This window comes from Notamacropus eugenii, chromosome 3, assembly GCF_028372415.1.
Source record: "Notamacropus eugenii isolate mMacEug1 chromosome 3, mMacEug1.pri_v2, whole genome shotgun sequence".
Classification (NCBI taxonomy): domain Eukaryota; kingdom Metazoa; phylum Chordata; class Mammalia; order Diprotodontia; family Macropodidae; genus Notamacropus; species Notamacropus eugenii.
In genome coordinates this window covers 114,696,517-114,719,968 of record NC_092874.1, presented here as the reverse complement: position 1 = coordinate 114,719,968, position 23,452 = coordinate 114,696,517, and the positions used below count along the sequence as shown (strand labels likewise).

Here is a 23,452-nt window from a genome sequence, read left to right as displayed (position 1 = left end):
AGGTCTAGGTTCAAGTCCTGCTCTGACTCATACTGGCCTTATGATCTGTTATCATTTAGACGTTTAGTCATATCTGATTTTTCATGACCTCACATGGGTTTTCTTGGCAAAGATCCTGGAGTGGTTTGCTATTTCCTTCTCCAGTGGATTAAGGTAAACAGAGGTTAAGTAACCTGTCCAGGGTCACACAACTAGTAATTGTCTAAAGCCACATTTGAAATCAGGTCTTCCTGACTCCAGGTCCAGCGCTTTATCCACTGAGCTACCTGGCCACCTCTCTATGGAGTGATTATACATAATCATTTGGCTATGATTATGTATAATCACTTTTTCCAGCTCTAAATCTATGTTTCTGTGATATAACCTGGTTCAATAGATTATTCCATGGGCTGTCTAGCATTCTAGGAGCCCTGGACTTGAGTCCCAAAAAGACATCTTGCAAATATGCTACTAGTCAGAAAGAGGACTGGGTGAAAGTATATGGATGTCCCAGTGTAAATCCATTCCCATTTCCAGGAAAACTTAAATTACTTTTTCCCTCTTTTTTGGGGGGGGGGAAGCAGAGGAGAGGGGGAATACTAGGTCTCACTATCTTGCTCAGGCTGTAAGTACAGCACTCACTCATGGGTATGATCCCACTCTTGACAGGCATGGGAGTTTGGACCTACTCTGTTTCTGACTTGGTTTGGATTGTCCCTCTTTAAGCAACCTGGTGCCCAGCTCCCCATTCCTAGCTCTGGTCCTTTTTAGTTATAGGACCCTAAACAAGCCACATTTCCTGGGTCTCCATTTCTTCCTTTATACAACCTCCTTCACAAAGTTCTTAAGAAGAAAACACTTTGAAAATCGCAAGGTCCTAAAGAAAGGAGTAGCTGTTGTGATCACAAAGGTTGGTCCTGTCTGGATGGAGGAGTTTTTCCTAAATCCTAGGTTCCAGGGATATTTGTTCCCTTAATGACTCCTTCCCCTCACTCCATAAGGGGATGTGCAATGCGATCCTGGCCAGATGAAAGACTCAACTCTGCTCTACCTCCTGATTGCCCAACCTATGAAATAAGAAAAGAGCCCCTGAGAAACATGGATGCTCCAGTAAAGGAGGCTTAGTCAAAACAAGAAATTTCTGAAGCCCAGAGCAGTAGAGACCTGCCTGTCTCTCATCACATGCCCCCACCCAGGGCAGGAGTCCAAGAATGTATCAAGGGAGACTTGAGAGAGGGCATCAGGGCTTTTTGCCTTGAACATATTCTGCTCCAGGGCCTGGTCTCCTGGGAAAGGGACCACCTGATTCTGAAGAAGAGTGCTCAGTTCCAGTGAGAGGTAAAGACATTCAATTGAGGAAAGACATTGATAAGCTGGAGTATACCCCAAGGAGTGAGGTAGGATGCGGGGAATAGTAAATCATCCAAACGTGTGTATGGGAGGCATGGTGGTGGAGCTGATAAAGCACAAACTCTTGAATCAGAGGACCTGGATTCAAACCCTTCCTCTTCTGCTTACCACTTATGTGACCTTGGGTAGATCTCTAAACCTCTCTGAGTCTTAAATCTAGTGCAAAACCTATGATCTAATGACCTGGAATCACATAACAGTTCTTCCATCCAAAAGATGTTTGACCCTGGGCAAGTCACTTCCCAGTCTTCAAATATCTGGAGGACTTTTATGTGTAAAATAGATTAGACTTGTTTTACTTGCGACTACAGGCCTGGGATCTCAGAATAATTAGGGTAAATTGCAAAAAGAAGCGGTTTCTAATTTAACATAATGAACTTTCTAATTATGAAGGATCTGAAAGTGTAATGGGCTGCCTCATAAGGTAGTGAGTTCCCCATCACTGGATGTAGTTGTGTGAAGGCTGGATTACCATTTGTCAGTGATACTGTAGAAAGAAGCCATAATCTGGATGGACTTGGCCTAAATGTAGCTGACACATGGGAAAACGAAGTTTTGTTTAATGATCTTTAGTCTCTGGAGATGGGTTGGTTCACACTGGGATAGCCTTAACTGTCAGGTTATTTCCACTTAACTCAATATTTACTCTGCTTTTCTCCAGGCTAGATGAAGAGCGTGTGTTCGTCCTTCGTTGCCAAAGAAGACCATGACATTAGAAAAATGATGACATGACTTGCACTTGACTTTGTTTTGAGTGAAGGAGGGCTGTGCAGGTCACCAGTATCACTTCTCCTCCAGAGCCATCTGAATCCAGTGACCAGATGTTCATCAGGATGACTGGAGATGACCCAAAATGAGGCAATTGGGGTTGTGACTTGCCCAAGGTCACACAGCTAGTGAGTGTCAAGTGTCTGAGGTGAGATTTGAACTCTGGTTCTCCTGGCTCCTGCACTGCTACTCTATCCACTAAACCACCTAGCCTCCCCTCCAGGGTAGATAGTTGCTAGCTGGGTGTTTCACAGTTTCAGCATCCATAAAACATGCAGTTGGGGGAAAAAGAAAATGTTAAAATTAAGGGAAAAATAATCATTTTTATTTTTTATCTCCTTTGTTTCTATTTTTACTAGCACATTATCTGGGGCAATTATTGTTATCCCTGTAGGGTTTTTTTTTTTAAGTTCACCTGAAGGACAATAGATTTTGCTCTAGTCTCTTATTTTAACGCTGTGTGAATCCTATGTTTCAGATGAGTTTACTGGAAAGAGCATATTGTTGGACTTTGCTTTCTAATCCTTTCTGACAGCTTGTAGCATTTTTTACTTTATCTGGAAACTGAATTTTGGCAATGATATTCTTAGGAATTTTCATTTTGGGATTTCTTTCAGGAATTAATTCAATGGATTCTTTTTATTTTTACTTTGCCCTCAAGTTCTAATAAATCTGTGAAGTTTTCCTTTGCTATTTCTTGAAAAATGGAATCCAGATTTTTATTAGTCAAGATTCTTAGGTAACTCAGTTACTCTTAGATAACTCTGGCCACTTTTTGTTTTTGATAGGAAGTATCTTGTATCTTGTTCTGTTTGATAGGAAATATCTTACATTTGGTTGTTTTTTTTTTTCTTTTTAAAGCTTTTGATTTTGTTTTAATATTTCTTGTTTTGTGGATTCATTACTTTCGGTTTGACTCACTCTAATTTCCAAAGAGTCCAATTTGGAAACCTGTTCAGGTGTGGGCTGCCTGGGTTCTGAGTTGGCCTTAGACTGCCTGAGTGCTGGGTCAGGCTTGGGCTATTTGGGCACGTGTCTGGCCCTATCTCCTACAGTGGGTTTGGGCTACTTGGCTTCCCATGACCCTGGCTGATCTCTGTTTAGAGCTTCCATGGGTTTCCTTCAGTCTTCTTATGTGGTCCTGCACTGGTTAGTGTAACTCACACCCATTTTTTTTTGGCTGTCTTGGTCACTGTTCCTTTATAGATATGAACTTTATAGATATGTCTGGCAAGGGATCTGGATTCCTTTGGGTTCTAACATGTTGCCCTCTTAGCCAGAAGTCTGGACCTGTGATTTTACTAGCATAGGGTAACTCCCAATGAGGAAACTCACTCTACCAATGCAGATCAGCCCCTGCTCTGCAATGTATGATCCTAGAGGGTCACTTAGACCACTGAGTAGTGGCTTTCCCAGAGACACATGGTCAGTAACTGTCATCTGCTACTGTGGCTCTCTATCCACTACTCCATGTTGCCTCCCAGAAAATCCGTGTTAAGAAAGATGCTTTTTATGATGAGATCACTGAAAGCACTTTCCACCTTCCCAAACGTCATTGAGCTGCTTCTTCTCCTACTCCGTTCTGGTCCAAACTCCCAGTTTGTCTGCAGTGCCTTTCCAAGGTAGTCCTGATGGACTGGCCCACCTCACAGCTCAGCATAGTCTGGGCAGCGCGTAGATATCATCTTGTCATTTCCTGTTCTAGGCTTGAAGCGATCAGAACACTGTCCACAGGAACAAGTGGACAATACTACTAGTAAGAGTTTCCATTTTATATAGTACATGAAGGTTTAAAAAGAACTCTCCTCACAATAACCAAATGTGGGAAGCGATGCAAGTATCCTTCCCTCTTTTTAGAGATGAAATAACTGAGGCAGAGGGTACAAGGCCACAGCATCACAGGGTCACAAAGCTAACAGCTACTGAAACTAGGATTCCATCTCAGTTCTTCTTCTCCACACCTTCATGCCTTTTCTATCCTAGCCCTAAGTTCTGCTATCCCTCAATTCATACCACCCTGCCTGCCTCTCAACAAGGGCCAACAATTGAAAAAGAAATACTTAACTCCTCTTTTCTTGTGTTCTGCTTCACTAGGATGTATTCATAGCTAACTACCTTAGCTCTAGTTAAAATCAGATTTTGCCACTGACGTTGCAAGGGCTCTTTCTAGTCACTGCAGTAAGTCAATGGCTTAATCGCCCACAAGGAGAGGGCCCGGTATTTACTTTTATATAGCAAATCAAAGATCCCCTTATTCCCTAGGGGGAAAAAAGGCATAAAAGAAGCAGCAGCAGCATTACCAACTAATTTCCCACTCACAAGCGGAGCCCTGATCAACCCTGATGTCCCATCGTAAAGAAAAGTAATTCTTTGTCTCTGCGCTATGAGTGGCTCTCCCCTGCCCACCAAGACCTGGCTGTTGGTCTTATTTTGTTGGGTAACATCTAATGCTCAAACAGCTGAGTACAACGGACCTGGGTCGGACACAATCACAGGCATTTTGCCCTGACTTCCAAACCACAAGTTAACGCAGAAACCCCCTGAGTCCTTTCAGACAACGTGCAAGAAGTTGTTTACCAAGTTTGTTCCGAGAAGTTCCCAGATACGAGGCAAATAACACACTTAGAAGAAATGAAAGTGAAATCAGCTGTTTACCCCAGACGTCACGAGGAACATATTAAAGTGCGTAGGGTTATTTATCCACATCCCGAAGCAAAGACAAGGAAAGTTTAAAGTGGCTGACTTAAACGAGGAGCTCAAGTGTGCAAGAAAGGAGTAGGTGCTAAACAAGCCCTTTAGTGGATAGCGCCTGGATTTTCTCGCTGGTTTGGCACCGGGAATCCTGTGATTTAAGTACCGCCCGTCAGATCCTCAGCGGTCTGTCCGTCTCCTCTTCCAAAGGTAAACTTACTTCTTGTAGGATCATCCAGCAAGCCGCGATGGTGGCTGGGGTGGCAGTGAGGCAGTAAATTCAGCCCACTGGCAGTTGGACATATCTGTGAACATTCTTTCTGATTTCCTCTATTTCCCTCTTTTCCTTCACATTCCCCTACACTACCCTCCCTCCAGACCGGTCCTCCCCATAATCACTTCTTTTTGATTTCTCGCCTCATAGTTAGAGTATGATGCAAAAACACTGGTAGTCAATTATGTGGATTTAATAAATATCTTCTCGGTAAGTAACAGCTTCAGTATTTTACGTTGACTCTGATAGACATGATGAAAAGGAATTACTACATTGCAGCAGTTTAAGTAGAGATCAGAGGTAGAGGAGAAAAGACTGCCCGCTACTAACCCAAAGAAATGCATTAGGAGCCAGGAATCTGAGTTGGCACGGGTTTGTGTTTAGTATTGATGAAGCCAGCTTCAGAAGAAATCCACAAGTTCTGACACTAATGTGGCTAAGAATGCAGGATTCTGAATAGGCTTTTCCTTTTATAGAAAGAAGTTCATTTGAGTGTCATTTCATTTCTTGTAACTAGTATGCAGATCAGATCTGTATTAAATGTAAGTTCAGTGTATCCAGCAATTTTTCTCACTCTTTCATTAAATAGAATTCACTGGAAGAGGGGGAAAACAACTGAAATGATTAAAGTGTATATGCCCTCACATGCACACATGCGCATTGTGCAGATATACTTGTGTTCACACTATGTACCTGTTTGTGCACGCTGTGTGCTTGTGCATGCATATTCACATGCACGCATAAATGCATTTTCACTTTGTGGCCAACCTTCTGGTTAATGAGGCATTTCTCTTGTACTTAGCTGTGCTGCTCCAGCGACAACAGGTACAGGCAGAGCTTACACTGTGCTGGCCTAGCCTTTGAGAGTTCAAGGAAGTGAACAGAGGAATCCAACTGTGAATGATATGAGGCTGCTCAGTGGCTCTGGCTATGGAGGTGGAGAACAAGAGGTGGGTAGTAGAGAGAGAAGAAGACTCATTGATGAAGGCACTCCAGAATTGGAGAGAGGACCTTTAGTGCCAGGAGAAGAAAACTAAGTGGAAGAAGATTTTTCTGTTAGTACAAAGAAGAATTTAACAGTAGAGCTGTCTTTTGCAGAGGATACAGTGGAAGGGGTAGACACAAGAAGATGGGTTGAGGGGATTTGGGGTTGTTCTAAATAGTTTAGAGAGTTTGAGGAGAGGTAACAAAGGGAATGGGCAAGCACATGGGAAATGCTTATTAATTGCTTGTTGACCGTTAGCAGGACTGAATGACAAAGATCAGAGGAACAGATGATTAGGATTTGCTAGCCATAGTTACAGAGGAAAGCTGCTAGGTCAGATCAATCCCAAGATTCCGATGAAAATACTAGCGTAGTGGAGCCCTCACAGGTGTCCTTTGCAAGATGGAACTCGCTCAGGTGATTGTAGGTGAAGGAAATTCCTGTGGATAATGCCTCCTGACTCTCATCCGTTTTCTGTTAGTGTATTTGCCAGTCTCTCTATAGATCCATCCTCTGAAAAGCTCTAGAGCTGAGCTTTAGTACAACTTAAATTCTACTTTCCATCCTCACTGCTATTCACTTTGACTTATTCCAGCTTTCTTGTTCCCAGTCTTGATTTAGGGCCTATAATCGACTTTGGAAAATTTTGGGAGAACTTGACATACAAATTAGTTCAAGTGCCCCAATATCCCCACCTCCTAACTAACTCTATACCATATTGGTAATGCTATACAGGAAAAACAACATATATAAAGAATTTTAAATTCTCAAATAAATGGAATTTTTTTTATTCTTATCTACCTTAAGTACCAGAAAAATCTTTAGGTTACATCCATGTGTTGATGCCTATCTTGAATCCTGAACATACATAATTAACTTGGTTCACCCATACAGGTAGAAAGAATTCTTTAAAGGGGGCAGGTGACCAGTAAGAAAGAGTAAATGATTTCTGTGGATCCTTCCTACCCAAACATCCAACACTTCTTTCTCCCTCCAGGCTTCAAACATTCCATTCCTCCCTTGTTGAGCTCCTTCCTTCTTTTCTTTGCCAAACCCTGACCACCTGAATAGCACCTGACCAACTGACGTGTCCTTTGACAAAGCTAGAGGCGTCTTCAACTATTCTGTGAAAATGAATCACTTTTCAGGTCTCCTCAACCATGTGATCAACAGGGGTGTGGCACCAGGCATTCTTTCTTTACCTGGGATCGAAAATCTCGGAGAGACTGGGAAGTAGCATCTGACGAAGGGATCCTGATAAGGAATAGTTTCTCCTAGGTCTGCCTATAGGTCCCACTCTTACTGGTTATAGATTCCTGACCACGCTTGATAAGAGGAAATTAGATGATCCATTAGAGTGTAAGTCCCTTTTTTTCTTTGCTTTAGCACAGTGCCTAGCTATGGCAGTGGCATTCTTGGATTTTAATTTCAGGCTCCATTTGTACATTTCTTACCTCCCCCTCTTAGAATCCCTCCCTTGTTGCAATGCTCAGCTCCAGAGCTACTTCCCACAGGAGGCTTTCTTGACACCACCCCTTTAACTCCCCTCCCTTCCACCATGACTTTGGGTTTACTTTGAATATATTTGGCATTTGGGGGGAGTAGGGGTGAGGGTGTTGTTTTTCCCTTACAAAATGTAAGTTACTGAAAAACAAGTTTTTCTTTTTTTTTTTTTTTTTGTCTGGGTATCTTTGGGGTCTAACAGTGTATGGCATTCTGTAGGCATTTAAATTATATTTAGCCGATTCATTAAAATGAACCCTAGTTTATCAAAGTTCTTCTTAAGATGTATCAACCAAAACTGAACACTATACTTCAGAAATAGTCTGACCAAGGCAGACTACAATGGAATTATCACTTCCCTTGCTTTATAAATAGGTATGTATGTGTCCGTGTATACAGTTCTGTACACGCATACACATACGCAGACACACATGTCTATATCTGTTATTGATGAATTCTAAGATTGCATTCGCATTTTGGAGTAGTTACATCACACCAGTGACTTACACTGAGATTTGAGTCATCTAAAATCCCATGAATTTTTCACGTAAAATGCTTTCCAACTACTTTTCCTGAATCCTTTGCCTCTACGTTTTAAAAAGAAGTTAACAATTCAGTGCATTATATTTATTTCTATTCATTCCATCTTGTTAAGTTCAGCTAATCATTCCTTTCCTGTTGAAGTCTATTTTGGTTCTTCAGTTATCCACTATATCTTCTCAGCTATATATCATCCACAAATTTGATAAGCACTCCATGTGTCCTCATCCAAGTAGAGATTAAAAACAACAGTTCAACAGATCCTGTTGCATGCCACTAGAAAGTTTCCTGCAGTTTGGCAGCTTGGTGGTACAATGGATAGAGCCCCAGGCCAAGGGTCAGGAAGACTCATCTTTCTAAATTCAAATCTGGCCTCCTAGCTGTGTAACTCTGGGAGTCACCTAACTCTGTTTGCCTTAGTTTCCTCATATGTACAAAGAGCTGGAGAAGAAAATAGCAAACTACTCCAGTATCTTTGCCAAGAAAACCCCAAATGGGGTCACACAGAGTTGTACACAAATAATAATAATAATAAAAAAAGACTCAGCAACGACCAACTCCCTCCCTTTTGGTAACCTTTAAACTACCTCTTATTTTTTCATCTTGTCATAGAATGACAGTTGGAACAGAGAACATGTAGAGCAGCTCCTACCCAAAGCATGGATGCCACCTATATGTGACAAATGGGGTCTTGCCATCTCCCTGAGCAAATACAAAGTTAATACTCTCCAAGGCCATCCATTCCATTTTCTGATAGTGATCCTGATTAAAAGGTTTTCCCACAGGTAACGGTGGGGTTGAAATGACTACACCTCATTTTAGCCCTGATATCTTAGGTCAGTTATATGATGCTTTCTATCAAGTGCAAGATTTCCTTTGAACTGAAGTTCAGGATGTTGGATAGTCTATAGAAACTTGGTCACACTCGGGGTTGTCTATATTAACAAGCTAGTTAGAAAGTAGTGTCTTTCCAGAAATCAGAAAGAACATGCACTCTGCTAAACCCCCTGAGCATTGCTCTTGGGGCTGGGTTTTCTCTTGGGCCAAGCAGAATAAGCCTAATTCCTCATCCATATGACATCTCTTTAAATATTTACAGACTTCACACACACCATCCCCCTTGCACCATTCCTTTCTCACATTGTCTCTAGGCCCAACATCCTGTTACTTAAACTGATTTTTGTATGGCATGGCTTCAAATCCTACAACATCTTGGTCACTTTCCTCTAGAAATGATGCTGCCTTATCAACTCCCACCATCTTAAATGTGGCGCTCAGAACTAGATACAATAGCCAATGGATCTGACCAACTCAGAAAATAAACAGAATTACTGCCATTCCTCACTCTGGACATTATACTAATAGTAACACAACCTCTAGCAGGGATGGAGAACCTACAGCCTCAAAGCCACATGTGACCTTCTAGGTCCTTGGGTGCAGCCTTTTGGCTGAGTCCAAATTTTCCAGAATAGATCCTTTAATTAAGGGGATTTGTTCTATGAAATTTACATTCAGTCAAAGGGCTGCACCCAAGGACCTAGAAGGCCAAATGTGGCCTTGAGGCTGCAGGTTCCCCACCCTTATTCTAAAACCACATGCTTTTTTCATTTCCACATCATACTGCTAACTCATACTGAGGTTGCAGCTCAACAAAAAACCCCAAGCATCTTGTTTCTTCATGTGAATTCTGGAAGAAAACAGATGGTCTCTGAACACAATTGATATGGAACAACATAGATGTTGGGGCTCTGACACCTCTTACCTCTATGGTACAAGAAGGTTCTTTTCAAGAATCCATGAATAAAATCAGCATCAGGATCAGGACAGCTTGGGTTCAAAGACTGTTTCTGCAATGCAGTGGCCTGTGACCCGGGGCCAAAGGAATTCTGCATATACAGAACAGATACTCTGTATTCTTTCATTTATTCTGTAAAACACAACTGATGCTGAATGTCAGAAGCCAGTACTGTGTCTTCTCCTTCCTTTAAAACTCCTTAAAGGAACAAGTACTATATCTGATCACCTTGGGTACCTGTCTACACAATGTTAACTGACTCACTGCTTCTAAGACAATAAACAGTGGCTGAGACATTGAAAAACTGAGGTGAAAGTGCAAACAACTTGTATTTGAGCTTATGTAAATCATCTAAATTCAAAACTAAGTCTCCAGTTGTAGGACTGATACTTTATCTTTTGAATGTGAATACTGCCTAACTGGGTACTGTGAAGGTATCAGTCTCCTGTTATGGCTTCAGGAGGGCAGCAGAAGGCCTAGATCTACTAGAATCAAGGTTATCTGTTTCCCTAATAAATCTCTTTGGGATATGAACTGCAAGCATGTTGGGTTGGTGTTTGTGTCAGAGGAAATGTAACCCATTTCCTTTTTTCTACTCCCAAACCACTGCAGGGATCAGCTGAGTGCATTGGTGTGGTCACATGAATCTAGCTCAGACTCTGAGACTGACATAAGGAATGGTTTCTTCTCTTTTGGGGCAAGCAAAAGTCCAACCCTATCGAGCTTTTTTCCTTTTCTTGTTCTATTAATCTTGCCTTTTCTCTTCCCTGCCCCCTCATGCCTCTCTACTGTACAGACAAGTTACTCAGAGGGCTCCTAGGTTCATTCCTTCTCTTCCTCCATCATGAATCATTAGATAATGCAGTCTGGGTCGCTCCCCGCTGCTGGCACCAAAGGACAAACTAGACACATACCTGGTTCTCTGAGCTGACTATAAATTCCAGCTTAGTCTCCCTTGGAGCTCCTCTGGAAATTCTCTGAATTAGCCCCGAAAAAAACAATAGGACAGGCCTGGACAACATGGCCAAGATTTCAGGCAGCCTTCGAAAACTGTAGGGTTGTCACCATGCATTCTCCAGATTGTCACGTGACCTGTGGCAACCAACCATCATCAGTCTGTCTCTAGTCTAACCTACCTGCTGCAAGAAGAAACAACCTATTTTAACTTTGGCCCCTGCTTGCTGCCTAGTTGTGCAGGTCAGCAATATGGTAATGAGGCAGCCTGGGGCAATAAATAGGGAAGTGGCCTCACACACTTGGAGGTTTGAGTTCTGGTAGCCACTGTGCTATATACTGACTGTGACTCTGTTATTTAACTCCTAGGTGCTTTGGGCAAACTTCTGAGATTATCAGTTGCAGAGAAAGTGCCAACCTGCATTGGGGAGGATTTCCTTACTGGGAGCCACTTATGCAGATGATATTACTGGTCCAAAACATCATAATGATAATGTGTCAGATTTGCATGACACTTCATAGTTACAGAGCAGTTTACGTGTCTTATCATTTGATAGCAGCTCTGTAATGTAGGCAGAGTAGACACGCTTATTCTGACTTCAGAATGTGCATGATTTCATAGTTGTATGTACTGTCTCCAGGAACACAGATAACAACCCTTCAGTATCTTAATAGCTAGAATTGACGTAGTGCTTTAAAATTTGTGAAATGCTTCACAGATATCTCATTTTATCCTTACAACAACCCTAGGAGATGTAGGTATCCTATTTTTATCCCCATTTTACAGATGAGTAAACTGAGGAACAGGTTATATCACTTGCCCGGAGCCACAGAATTAGTGTCTGAGGTCTGATATCTTCCTGACTCCAGGTCCTATCTACTGTACCACCTAGCTCCTTCCCATTTCATGACTACTGTAGCCAAAAGAGTTTTTTACTAAAAGCTAGCCTTCTTGTGAGGAGCCTCTTCCAGTCTGGCTTGGTTGATCCCTGGATGGCAGATGCTCAGTCCACTGACCTACCAAACCTTGAGGTACTCCCAGTGGTCACAGTCTTTGAGAAGGGGGTACTTTGTACAAGTACCAAGAATGGCATAATCCCTACTTTCAAGGAACCTAAAGTGGAAGACAAGTACATATATAAATGTACTCTGCCTACACATAACATGAATAAATACAAGTATCAAGTATCCCAAAAGTCTTAGTGCAGTTTTAGGTTAATTAAAGCTTAAAACTGCACTAAGACTTTTAGGACAACCAGTTGGTAGGAGAAACAGTAGCAACTGGGAGGCTTTGGAAAGGCTTAATGCCGGAGAAGTTGCTTCAGTTTTTTGTTGTTTTTTTTTTAATGGAGCTATCTAAATTGCTCTTTTACATTCATCACACTAATTTTTTCTGATTTTGAACTTAAGACAGCAAATAAAATGAGAATTTCTATGTATATAGTAGAACAGTATTGTATATAAAACTGTAAATACTCTGTTCAGCTTTTTATTTTAAAATTCATATAGCTTTCAAAGCCATTCTGCTTCTCTGATTCTTTGTACCTTTTGTTTTTTCATTGTTTTTAAAGCTTCAGAGACTTTTCTTTTGCTTCTCTTTCTTTTCTTAGCTACCTCATCTCTAGTCAACCTTCCCCTCGAAAAACCAAACCAAACCATTGCAACAAATATGCATAATCAAGCAAAATAAATTCTCACATTGGTCGTGTCTGCCATATTCTTTGAGTCTATCGCTGCTCTATTAGGAGAATTACTGAAGTTTAGTAGTGCGATTCAGCATGTCCTCTAGAGTCATGGTTGGTGTGGCCTTGAACAGAGTTCTTAATTCTTTCAAAGTTGCTTCTCTTCTCCATGTTATTGTATGACGTGTTCTTCTGGTTCTACGCACTTTACTCTGCATCCATTAATACAAGTCTTCCCCAGTGCCTCTGAAACTGTCCCTTACATCATTTCATATACCATAATTTGTTCAGCCATTACACAGGTTTTGGGCTCAACACTTTAATTTCTAGTTCTTTGTTCAACAAAGAGATGGTATAGATATTTTTATACAGATTTGTTTTCCCCATTCTCTTTGGTCTCTTTGGAGTATAGGCCCTAGTGGTATTGTTGGGTCCAAGGATATACACACAGCTTAGTAACTTTGTGGGGGGGGGGGGGGGGGTGTAATAATTACAAATTGTTGCCCAAAATGGCTAGAGCAATTCACTACTCCACCAAAAGGAATTAGTTTAATATACCTGCTTTCCCACAACTCCTCAACAGTTGCCATTTCCCTTTTTGTCAACTTTGCCAAAGTGGTGAGTGTGAGGTAGAACCACGGAGTTATTTTAACTTATCTTTTCTCTGTTAGTGATTTGTAGCATTTTGATATGGCTTTTAAGAGCAAGAGCTTGGATTCCTTACTTTGGAAACTACCTATTCATGTCCTTTGTCCATATATCTATTGGGGAATGGCTCTTTTTTCTTATAAATTTGAATAAGTTCTAGATATATCTTGTATATAAGACCTTTATTAGAAAACTATATTACAAGGATTTTTTTTCCAGTTAACTATTTTTCTTCTAATTTTAACTACATTGCTTTTGCTTATACAAAAGCTTTTAAATATTATATAATCAAAATTATCCATTGTATTGTATAGTTGGCAAAGGTATTGTCTTCCTTGTTCCTCTAATTTATGATGCCACCCTTTATGTTTAAGTCATGTATCCATTTAGGGCTCATATTGGTACATAGTGTGAGATGTTATCCTATACCTAGTTTCTGCCAGATGTTTTCCAGTTTTCCCAGGAGTTTTTTTTTCTTTTAACAGTGAGTCATGACACTGATAGTTGGAGTCTTTGGATTTTATTAAACACCATGCTAATATGTTCATTTCTTTTGTATGTTATATACCTAACCTTTTCCACTCATCCACTTCTAGCTCGTTCAGCCAGCATTGTATTGTTTTAGTTCTGGTAGTTAGGCTCCCCATTTTTTTTCATTATTCCCCTTGAGATTTTTAATCCTTTGTTCCACTGGACAAATTTTATTTTTTTCTGGATCTGTAAATAAAGTCTGGCACTGAACAAGTAAATTAATTTAGATTGTGATGTCATTTTCATTACATTGGTACAGTCTACCCATGAGCAAATTAATTTTTCTACAATTATTTAGGTCTGCCTTTATTTCTATAAGGAATGATGATTTTTGTAATTGTATTTATACAATTCTGAATATATTTTTGGTTATTTGTCTTTTTTTTATAGTCCCCTTTTGGTCTCTTTCTGACTCCTCCCCATTTGAATGATTTCCCTTGAATCCATTTTGGCCTCTTCTTACAAAGGGCAGTTCACAGCTCACCAGCCTTGATCTCTGTCCCAAAAGACTTCTGAAGGTTCAGAGTTGGCTCCAGATGGGCTCTTTCCTCCAGGCTTAGTGGAATGCCACACCATCACAGTGTTCTACCTCAGTTCTCTGTCAAAATTCTATTGTGGCAGTGCTGTAACCTGAGCAAGCTCTTCTTCTACATTTTATATTTCTGAAGCTCTAGGAGGAAGTGGGGGTGGAGTGGAAAGGAGTCCTAATGAAAAACCATGGATCAGCTTGTATAGTCCTGCAGCAGGTGGGTGATGAGGGGGTGCTGAGTAATTAGGGACTAGCAAGTAGCCTTTTTGTGCTGTTAGTTCATTGACTTGTTACATCATTTGGGTTCTTTGAGCCTAGAAACAGATGAATTTGCTTTATCTCCTGTACCTAATTCCTATTTTGGAAAAGTTTGTGTTCGTGATGTCCTCCATCTTGCTGGTCATGTTGATAGATAGACTCTCAAGTATTTACTCTAATTCTGTAGTTATTTTTAATGAAATTTCTCTTTCTCATATTGTTGGGTTTTATTGGTAGTATACAAAATACTGATAATTTCTGTGGATTTATTTTATATCCTGTGATTTTGCTGGTTATTATTTCGAGTAATTTGTGATTGACTTGTGAGGGTTCTCTAAACAGAGCATCATATATCATCTATAGAAAAGCTATAGTTTTATTCTTGATTGTCTCTTAAAAGAACAGAGGGACTTCATGAGTAGAGAACAGGAAGAAATGCACTCCAAGAATGTGAAATGACCACTGCAAAGGCATAGAGATGCAAGACTGTGGCCTGTGGGAGAGAAGTCCACTTTGACTAGACTCAAGGCCACTCCTTGCCACAACGAGGCAATAGAATTGAACTTAAGAGGAGAAAAGGGCTAGAGTGAGATTATTATTTTTTTTATAAATCCACTTGTTCAAGGTCTCATAACTGCAATTGGTGTAGCTGGGTCTAGAAAGCAGCTCTGATTTCCAATCCAGTACTCTCTTCAAGGTACTATATTTTCTCTCTCATGCAAGGGCAGGAAGGAATGACAGAACCCAAGTTCTATCTTGGTGCTACTGAATTTGAGAAGGTCATGGAATGACAGCTGATGGCAGCCCAATGAAGCAACTCTACCTTCTTTCCAAACTTCTGTTCCACAGAATCTTTAAATACAGAATGTGTCAGAGCAGCAAAGATAACATTTCTGGGTTCTACCAGCCCACACCCCCACATCACAATATTATAGTCAAAAGTCCAGGACAATGACCTGAGTGGTTCTGACGATGACAGTGTTATTCTGGAAGGAAAAGCAGTCTCCTCGGAATAATTCCCCTATCTGTCTCTGCTTTTGCCAAATTAATGTATGTCCTTTTGAGTTGTTTTAGTAGTACCAACTTTTAAAGAATATTTCCCCAAATAATCTCTGCATGCCCTTTGTCTGTGTCATGGTTGGGTTAATGGTCTGCCTTTAAAAAAGTCTTTGCCAGAAGTTTAATTCCTTTCTTTCAGCCCAGTTTCCATCAGTCTCATAAGAATTCACTCTTCATTTTCACCTGCTGATATATACTCAATATTAAGCTCAAAATGATCTCCTATGCCTACCTGAAACATAGCCACACTTGTAGAAGAGCTATCAGAGGCATACATAAAGTAATGATAGTGCAGAGACCAGGAAAAGGTAGTGTGTGTTATGTAAGGTCATGTTGGACAGCGAGCCTAGCAGAAATGAAGAGCTCCGCCCTGTTTCCTCTAATAGACAATGGTCAAGTCAATGGTATCTGGGCAACCAGTTGGACATTGTTGTTTTGTCAGGTTGAGAGCATGTTACAAGGCAGCACCACAATGGGAAAGGAACCCAGCAACTGCCCTAATCCACTGCCTACCACACCATATATGGGCTAGTGTTTCCAACTAATACCTAGGAAAAGAGAGATCTACAAGATATTCCTACCTCCAATATTTGTTTGCCCTTATCAAATTATTTAACTTTCTTTAAACGAATCTGTTCTTCGCTATTCCTTTTCATCATTAAAAAGATGAAGGAAACTGCTTAGAGAAGGTGTTCTAAGTTTCGCTGGATGAAAGGTAACATAAATGGTTTTATGGTCCTGCTATGCGCCAGTCTCTGCTAGGCATTGTTCTGCTTATCTAGGATGGTCTCACAGTGGCTTCTGAGTGTATAATCTTGACTCTTCCCTGCTTCTTTAGGGCCACCTGCAGGCCATTTCAACTCCTTACTGGCTGGCAGTTCTATTGAGACTGCAGCCCTCTATTCCAGACAAGTATCTCACTTAGGATTAGACATTCCCCAAATCATCTCTTGTTTTGCAAGCAAATCATTTGAGCCAGAACAAAAGGAAAAGATGTGGTTCTTATCTGCCTAGCTTACTTTCATACCTTTATCATGCATATCTGTCAGCAGCAAAATTATTATTGCTGTGATTGGTGAAAAATCTTTCCATCTCCCTGCATAAACAAATGTTCATGAAGTGTTTACTATATGCCTGGTACTGCTTATGACACTGAGGATATATTAAGGGCACCTAGGTGGTTCAGTAGATAAGACCACTGGCCCTGGAGTCAGAAGGATTGGAGTTCAGATCTGGCCTCAGACACTTGACATTTACTAGATATGTTAACCTGGCCAAATCACTTTAATCCCAGTTACCCCACCCCCCACCCACTCCCACACACAAAGGAAGTAGAAACCTATGGCCTGAAAGGCATTTGCAGCTTGAGGAGTCAGACATGTAATTCTAAGACCCAAAATTTCTTTTTCACATGAGCAACAAGAGGCAGCAGGAAGCTTTCTCAGTTCAGGATGGTCCTTCATGTTCTCCTAGGACCTGGGGTATCTCCATATTCAAGAACATAGCAAGAGAAACAATCCAGAACTCACTAGAGCACTTAAATTTTGGTTTGGCTTGCTTTCAGTTTCTAATTTAAAGCTCCCCTAAAGTATTATCTGTGAAAGGAAGCAGAAGACAAAAGCAATGGCAAAACCTGGCCGGACTCCTGGAGGTGACCAATTCATCTTGCTTCAGGGTTGCAGCCTTGTCTCTAGGGACTCAACTCTAAGAAGGAAAACAGGATCTTCAGTTTAGAGCCAAAAGGGACCCAAGAGGCCACCTATTCTGATCCTTTCATTTATATGAGAAAACTATGGTCCAGTGAAGTGATTTGCCTAAGGTCACACAGCCAGTAAAAAGCCCCAGGGGATAGTGATCCTGTTTGTAAAAGGCAAAATGCTATCTAAACCAAGGTTGGGGAACCTGCAACCTCAAAATCACATGGTGGACTTCTAGATCCTCGGTGCTGCCTTTTGACTGGGTCCAAGTTTTACAGAACAAATACTTTTTATTAAGGGGATTTGTTCTGTGAAGTACTTAGCCACATTAAGCAGGGGTTGAAGTCACAGAAATAAAGAAATGCTAAGATGTATCATCACTCAAGTAGAAAAAATAAAGGGTGTGTGTGGGGCCATGGGTATAGGCCTTTTAGGCAGATTTACTAAAAGACAGTGGTAGGTTCCCTCCAGGAAAGGTGAAATGGTCTTCTCTTTCACCCTTCATTCCCATTTCAAAGTTTTTGATTTCTAGAGTCTGATCTGGGGGCTGAACAGCCTCACCAAAATCTTCTAGATGTGTTGATATTTAGGAATGCTGGAATCCTGAAATAGTGACACACAGGTCCTGCCCAACTGCATTTGACACACACCTTCTTTCAGCAAAAAAAAAAAAAAAAAAAGGTTAAAACACAGTCTAAGGTGGGCATTATTCTAAAAGTCTACACTGTTGGCCAGACTCTTAAGCAGTCTCAGCATTGGTAACCCTTGTGTTGACAAGTAGGCTAAACAGAATCTGAGCACTTCAATGGAAACTGAGATGGATCTTATATGCAGACTGTGGGAGGGATCTAGGAATGGCCAAGCAATCTGGGGTGACTAGAGGAGGCCTCTAGGGAGGATCTTGATAAGAGTGGCCAGTAGACTGGGGTAAAAGGAGGTGTACTGCCTGGACCAAGAGAATGGGGTCTAGATAGGACCAAGGATGGGAAGTAGCCAGGGCATCTGGAGGTAAAAGACAATGGAGGGCTGGGCAGCAGAGAATAGGGATGTTGGGTGTAGGTTACAATGAAAGACTGATTGAGAGGATTACAAGTGGGAAAGTTCAAGGTGGGATTTTCTAGGGCATTAGACAAATGAGACTCAAATTCTTTTGGATAAGGAGCAAAGGTCTTGGCTTGGGCTGTACCCTGTCAGATGGATAGTTAAAACAGCCTTCAAGGCTCTACTCCAACAAATTGTCTTTCATGCATATATAGCAGGTTTTTTCTGTTACTTCTAGTTATATTACCTGGATTTGGGGGTTCAGAGCTACTCAGATTAGTGCTCCAAGCTCCTATTTCTTCCTCATGACTAGTTAGTAATTAGTAACATCTTTTTACATCCTATACTTTTGCCCACATGGAAGCTGACTCCCAGACTCCTGTATACACCCAAACTCCCTGACTCTCAGTCTCCTGTAGATTTGCGCTCCTGACCTTTCAAAATTCTCAAGACCAGAGCCTCCCCGATTAATCTCTTTTAACTAAAACAAAAGAACAAATGTTAAGGTAAAACATCGAGGCCATTTTCAAGGGGTGTATTAGCCAGCCCCTTAGTATTATTATTATTTCTTATTGAATGCCATAGGGGAAGGAGTCAAACCAAGAGCAGAACCCCACTACACTAGGAGCAAAGTCCTACAAAACACCCTTTTGCATGCCTCTGTAGTCTTTTAAAGAATTTCCCACTTATCATGAATGGCCTCTCCCATTTCAATATTTCCCTCACATCTTTTGTATCAGAACTTCTATGTATTCTCCACTTTCAACAATTTGATTACACGGTTAAAAAGGAAGTAAGTAGATTACTAGGAATTTAAATTATTGGGACACTCAGCTGATAAAATATCTCCTCCTAAACTTCCAGGGATGTAGGCTCTAAGTCCTCTTCGCTTTTTAGCCCTGCACCATAAGATAATTGCATGGAGGAAAAACTGCCCAATCCCCCACATATTGATATTGGCATACTGATATGGTAGATCTGTTGTTAGGGACAGAGCAGCAACATGGCACTGGATTTTTCATTATGGGAACCAGATGAACAGAAAATTCTAGGGCTTCACTATGATCAATAAGATCTGAGTCAGAAGCCCAGCCCTGATGATTGATGCTTCTTGGAAACCAGAGATGGGGTACACATCTTAGGTTTCTTTGATTTCTCCTATAGGGCTCACCAGTACTACTTTCAAAAACCTCATGCCTCAAAGATGTCCCCAAACTGCATACCCAAACACAGCCTCCTGGAAATAATTAGCTTAGGATCACTCTCCGAATAAGTAATTCTCCCTAGTTCCAATGCATTATAACAATATGGGGCAAGGCAATTCACATTTATTTAAGCACTTTCTTTGTGTCAGGCACTGTGAGGAGCTAGAGATACCAATACAAGCAAAAAGGAAGATAGGCTCTGTCCTCAAAAAGCTTATGTTCTAATGGGGGAAGACAACATTACAGAAGGCAACTGAAAAGCATAGGGACAGGATATTTGAGCAGGGAAATGTTGCCAAAATCCCCAAAAGTCCACTGTGTGGATCAGCTGAGAAAACAGCACAGAGTAAGCATTAGATAAATGATAGCTAGTTATTATTCTTGCTAGAGGAGAGAAGGGAAGCATATTTAAGAGAGATTGCAAAGGTGACATCAACAGACTTGGCAACAGACTGAATATGGCGGGGGGGGGGGGGGGAAGAGAGTTGGTGGGGAGGGAAGACACCTAGGTTGTGAGCCAGGGGGACTTGAGGCATGCTGGTGCCCTCAACAGTAATAGCAAAGTTTGGAGGGTGCTAGGCTTGGGGGAAGAGATATTGAGTTCAGTTTTGGACATGGGGAGTTTAAGTTCTTTGCTGGACATCCCGTGTGAGATGTCTGAAAGGCAGCTGGAGATTCAAAATTAGAGGTCAGCAAAGAGGTTGAGGCTCACCACCATAGAGATGATAGTTGAATCCTTGGGAGTTGGTAAGATCAAGTGAGGTAGTATTGAGGGGGAAGGGCCTGCCCATAGACTTCTGTGGGGTGCCCACTATTAGTGGGCATGGCAAAGGAGACTGAGAAGGGGCAGTCATATGGGTAGAACCAGAAGAGAGTAGCATCTGAAGAACTAGACAGAAGAATATCAAGGCTGATGGACAGTGTCGACAGAGGTCAAGGATGAGGTTTGAGAAAAGGTCATTGGATCTAGCAATTAAGAGTCAGCTTAAATCCTTGTCTACTGGGGATACCTTTCATCTATAATTGCTTTTGAAATAGAAGAGTGGAAATGTCCTTGTTCCCCACCTAGAGCCCCATGCCAGCATCACAGGGAGCTCAAATGATTCCAAGAAGCAATTGTTTGTATTATTGCAGTTGGAGAGACTAAGGAATCTATTATTTAAGAGTCCTGGAGATATGGTGGGAAAAGTATTGAACTTGAATTCATAACAAACCCAGGTTTAAATCCTCATGACATTATTTGGCCCTTGATAAGTCATTTAACCTCTCTGAGCCTCAGTTTCCTTACCTGTAAAAGGGAGATATTGCTAATTTCTAATTAAGGAATGCCAGGTTTTCCCTATTCCTTTGGGCCAAATGCCTTCTTGGTATCCTTCAGTAACACCATGAAACCTGCCACCTAATCTGCTGAGTCATAAGCATGAGCCTAACCTCAGATGTTCTTGATAATCCTGTTCCATGGATTGTCCAGCTAACAGTTTGCTTGTGTTTATGAAAAGCTGGGGACTTTGTGTATATCATAGTGTGAGTGTGTGCATGTCAGGTGAAAAGTGAAGCATTCATTGGTATTTCTGTTTATTTCAGATCATCAGAAAAGTTACTGCTCAGGAAGGTTGGAGAAAGGGTCAGGATGGCCACCATAAAATCAAAAGGCTGCAGGCTCTTCCTGTCTTTGAGCATCGCTGTCCTCATAACTGCAGTGATCTCCCTGCTGTTCTATACCCTGCTCTGGAGGTCGGGCAACCTCATTGACCTCCCCACCATGAAAATTGGCTTTTACAACTTCTGCCTGTGGAATGAGAGCATCCACTCTCTCCTGTGTCATCAGTTCCCTGAGCTGGAAGAGATGAGGGTGTCCCAGGTTGGAATTGCCCTGGCGAGATTTGGTGTCTACGGAGCTCTTGTCCTTGCTCTCTTTGCTTGCCTGCCACTCCTCCTGGCCTGGTGCCATGGTAACAAGGACAAGTGGTATCTGACGATGGGGCTCCTGGGAGCTTCAGCAGGGTTACTGCTCAACGGACTTTTGCTCTTCCTCTTCTACACCTCTCAGTGGATCAAACCCTCAGAGCTAGGTGCTGAGTTTCTAGCCTTGGTTGGGGCAGAAATCATGCTCCTGCTTTTGCTTCTTATCATTGTCAAGTACCCCCTTGGTTATGAGGAGAGCAGACTTGAGCCCCAGGGAACAAAGGCCTACATCTACAGACAGAGCAACCCTACATCTGTGGCCTTACTTGGAATAGATATAAACCCACAGCAGTTTTCCAAGGGTCATTGGGGATGTGTGAGAGACATCCCTGACTATCTGCCCTTTTCCTCTAAGGAAAGCTGGGGAAGGTAAAACTCAATGAACTCTTCTCCATATCTATCTCTTGGGTCTTTTTTTTTCTTCTACCACAGAAAAAGATGTGGGAAGTGTTGTTGTTCAGTCATTTTTCAGTTATGTCTGACTCCATTTGCGGTTTTCTTAGCAAAGATACCGGAGTGGTTTGCCATTTCCTGCCATTTCTAGCTCATTTTACAGATGAGGAAACTGAAGCATACAGGGCTAAGTGATTTGCCCAGGGTCGCACAGCTAGTAAGTTTCTGAGGCTGCATTTGAACTCAATTTGAAGTCTTCCTGACTCCAGGCACTGCACTCTATCCACTGTGCCACCTAGCTGCCCCCAGGAAGCTTATAAAACTTTGTTCTGAAAGGGTTGTAGTTATGGCAGCAAGAAGATAGGAAAGGACCTTGGGCCTTGGGCCTAGCATAAGGAAGACAGGCAAAGAACCTGAAGGGTAAATCACATTATTTTTAGGGAAGAAAGTAAACAGCTTGCCATGACCCTTGACTACATGTTGAGAATATGGGTCTACTTATCTAACTATTGCTCCAATCTGAGATGATCCTGTTTCTGTCAGTGGAGAGAATACAAGCATGACAGCCTGTACGTTAGTGTTGTATTCTGTGCTTGATTAAGTATCATTCACCTGGCTGTGAGCAAGTGGGCTGTTCATTTTGCATGAGGATAACGTGGAATGATCTCATGCCACCTCCTGCAGATTTCCTTTTCATTTAATCCTGTGCTTCCCTATTACACACAAGCAGTGTGCCCACACACCACTTCCACAGATGCCCAGAAGTTCCGATGGTGATTTGCCAAAAGACAAGGACTACCTAGCTAGACTCCTTAAGAAGTTCATTCTATCTGTCAGAGAAATGAGAAATGAGTTCATTCTATCTGTCCTTTAGAAATCGGGTTCCTCAAACTCCCAGGCACTGGAAGTAAGATGCTATAGATTTGACTTTTGTCACAAGTAGAGAGAAACTTCACTTTTTTCCTAGCAAGGAAAATGGTTATCATATCTCTTTCTGGACGGTTTCTACTCTCTCTGTCTCTGATTCTGTCTTTACCAGATGAATATGTCTAAGTGCCACTTGTGGTTCTGCCTCTCTGGTGGTTCCTTTAGTATCGCAGTCCCATCCCTCAGACGCTCCTCCTCCTCCTCCTGCTTTCTCACTTTGGATGCTTCCAAAGTGTGTCCCCAGCCCTGTGATCTTTTCTCTCCTCTCCCTTAGAGAAAGCATCTGCAGAGTTTCAACCAACACTTTTACAGAAAGATTCCCAAAACAATGGTGCTCAGGAAAGTTGTGCTCCTAGACCATTAATATTTAGGGGATCAGACAGATATAATTCTGTATATCTATTTTGTGTACATACCTTGGAGCTATTGCAGATTTGGTTAAAGACCACTACAATAAAGTAAATATCACAATAAAGCAAGTCATGAATTTTTTGGTTTCTCAGAAGTAGATGTGGAGACTGTCTCTGAATATTCAGGTTATAAGAAAATATGTAACATTTTTCTGTACATGTTAAAACACCTGCCAGCTTTACAGGAGGAGGGGGAAAACATATGCAC

At 41.5% G+C, this 23,452-nt stretch overlaps 1 protein-coding gene across 5 annotated transcripts; it reads left to right on the top strand.

Annotated features, from left to right (window-relative positions):
- Positions 1-1,991: 1,991 nt before the first annotated feature.
- Positions 1,992-23,309, top strand: TMEM140 (transmembrane protein 140). Of its 5 annotated transcripts, XM_072652691.1 has the most exons (3): positions 1,992-5,058; positions 5,925-6,072; positions 21,134-23,309. In XM_072652691.1, exons 2-3 carry the CDS (start codon positions 6,053-6,055, stop codon positions 21,885-21,887), a joined length of 774 nt encoding a protein of 257 aa, XP_072508792.1. In that variant the 5' UTR covers positions 1,992-5,058; positions 5,925-6,052; the 3' UTR covers positions 21,888-23,309. The 5 variants fall into 5 exon arrangements, with proteins under 5 accessions (XP_072508792.1, XP_072508793.1, XP_072508797.1 ...); XM_072652692.1 differs by lacking the exon at positions 5,925-6,072; XM_072652696.1 differs by lacking the exons at positions 1,992-5,058; positions 5,925-6,072 and adding an exon at positions 13,113-13,199.
- Positions 23,310-23,452: the final 143 nt, after the last annotated feature.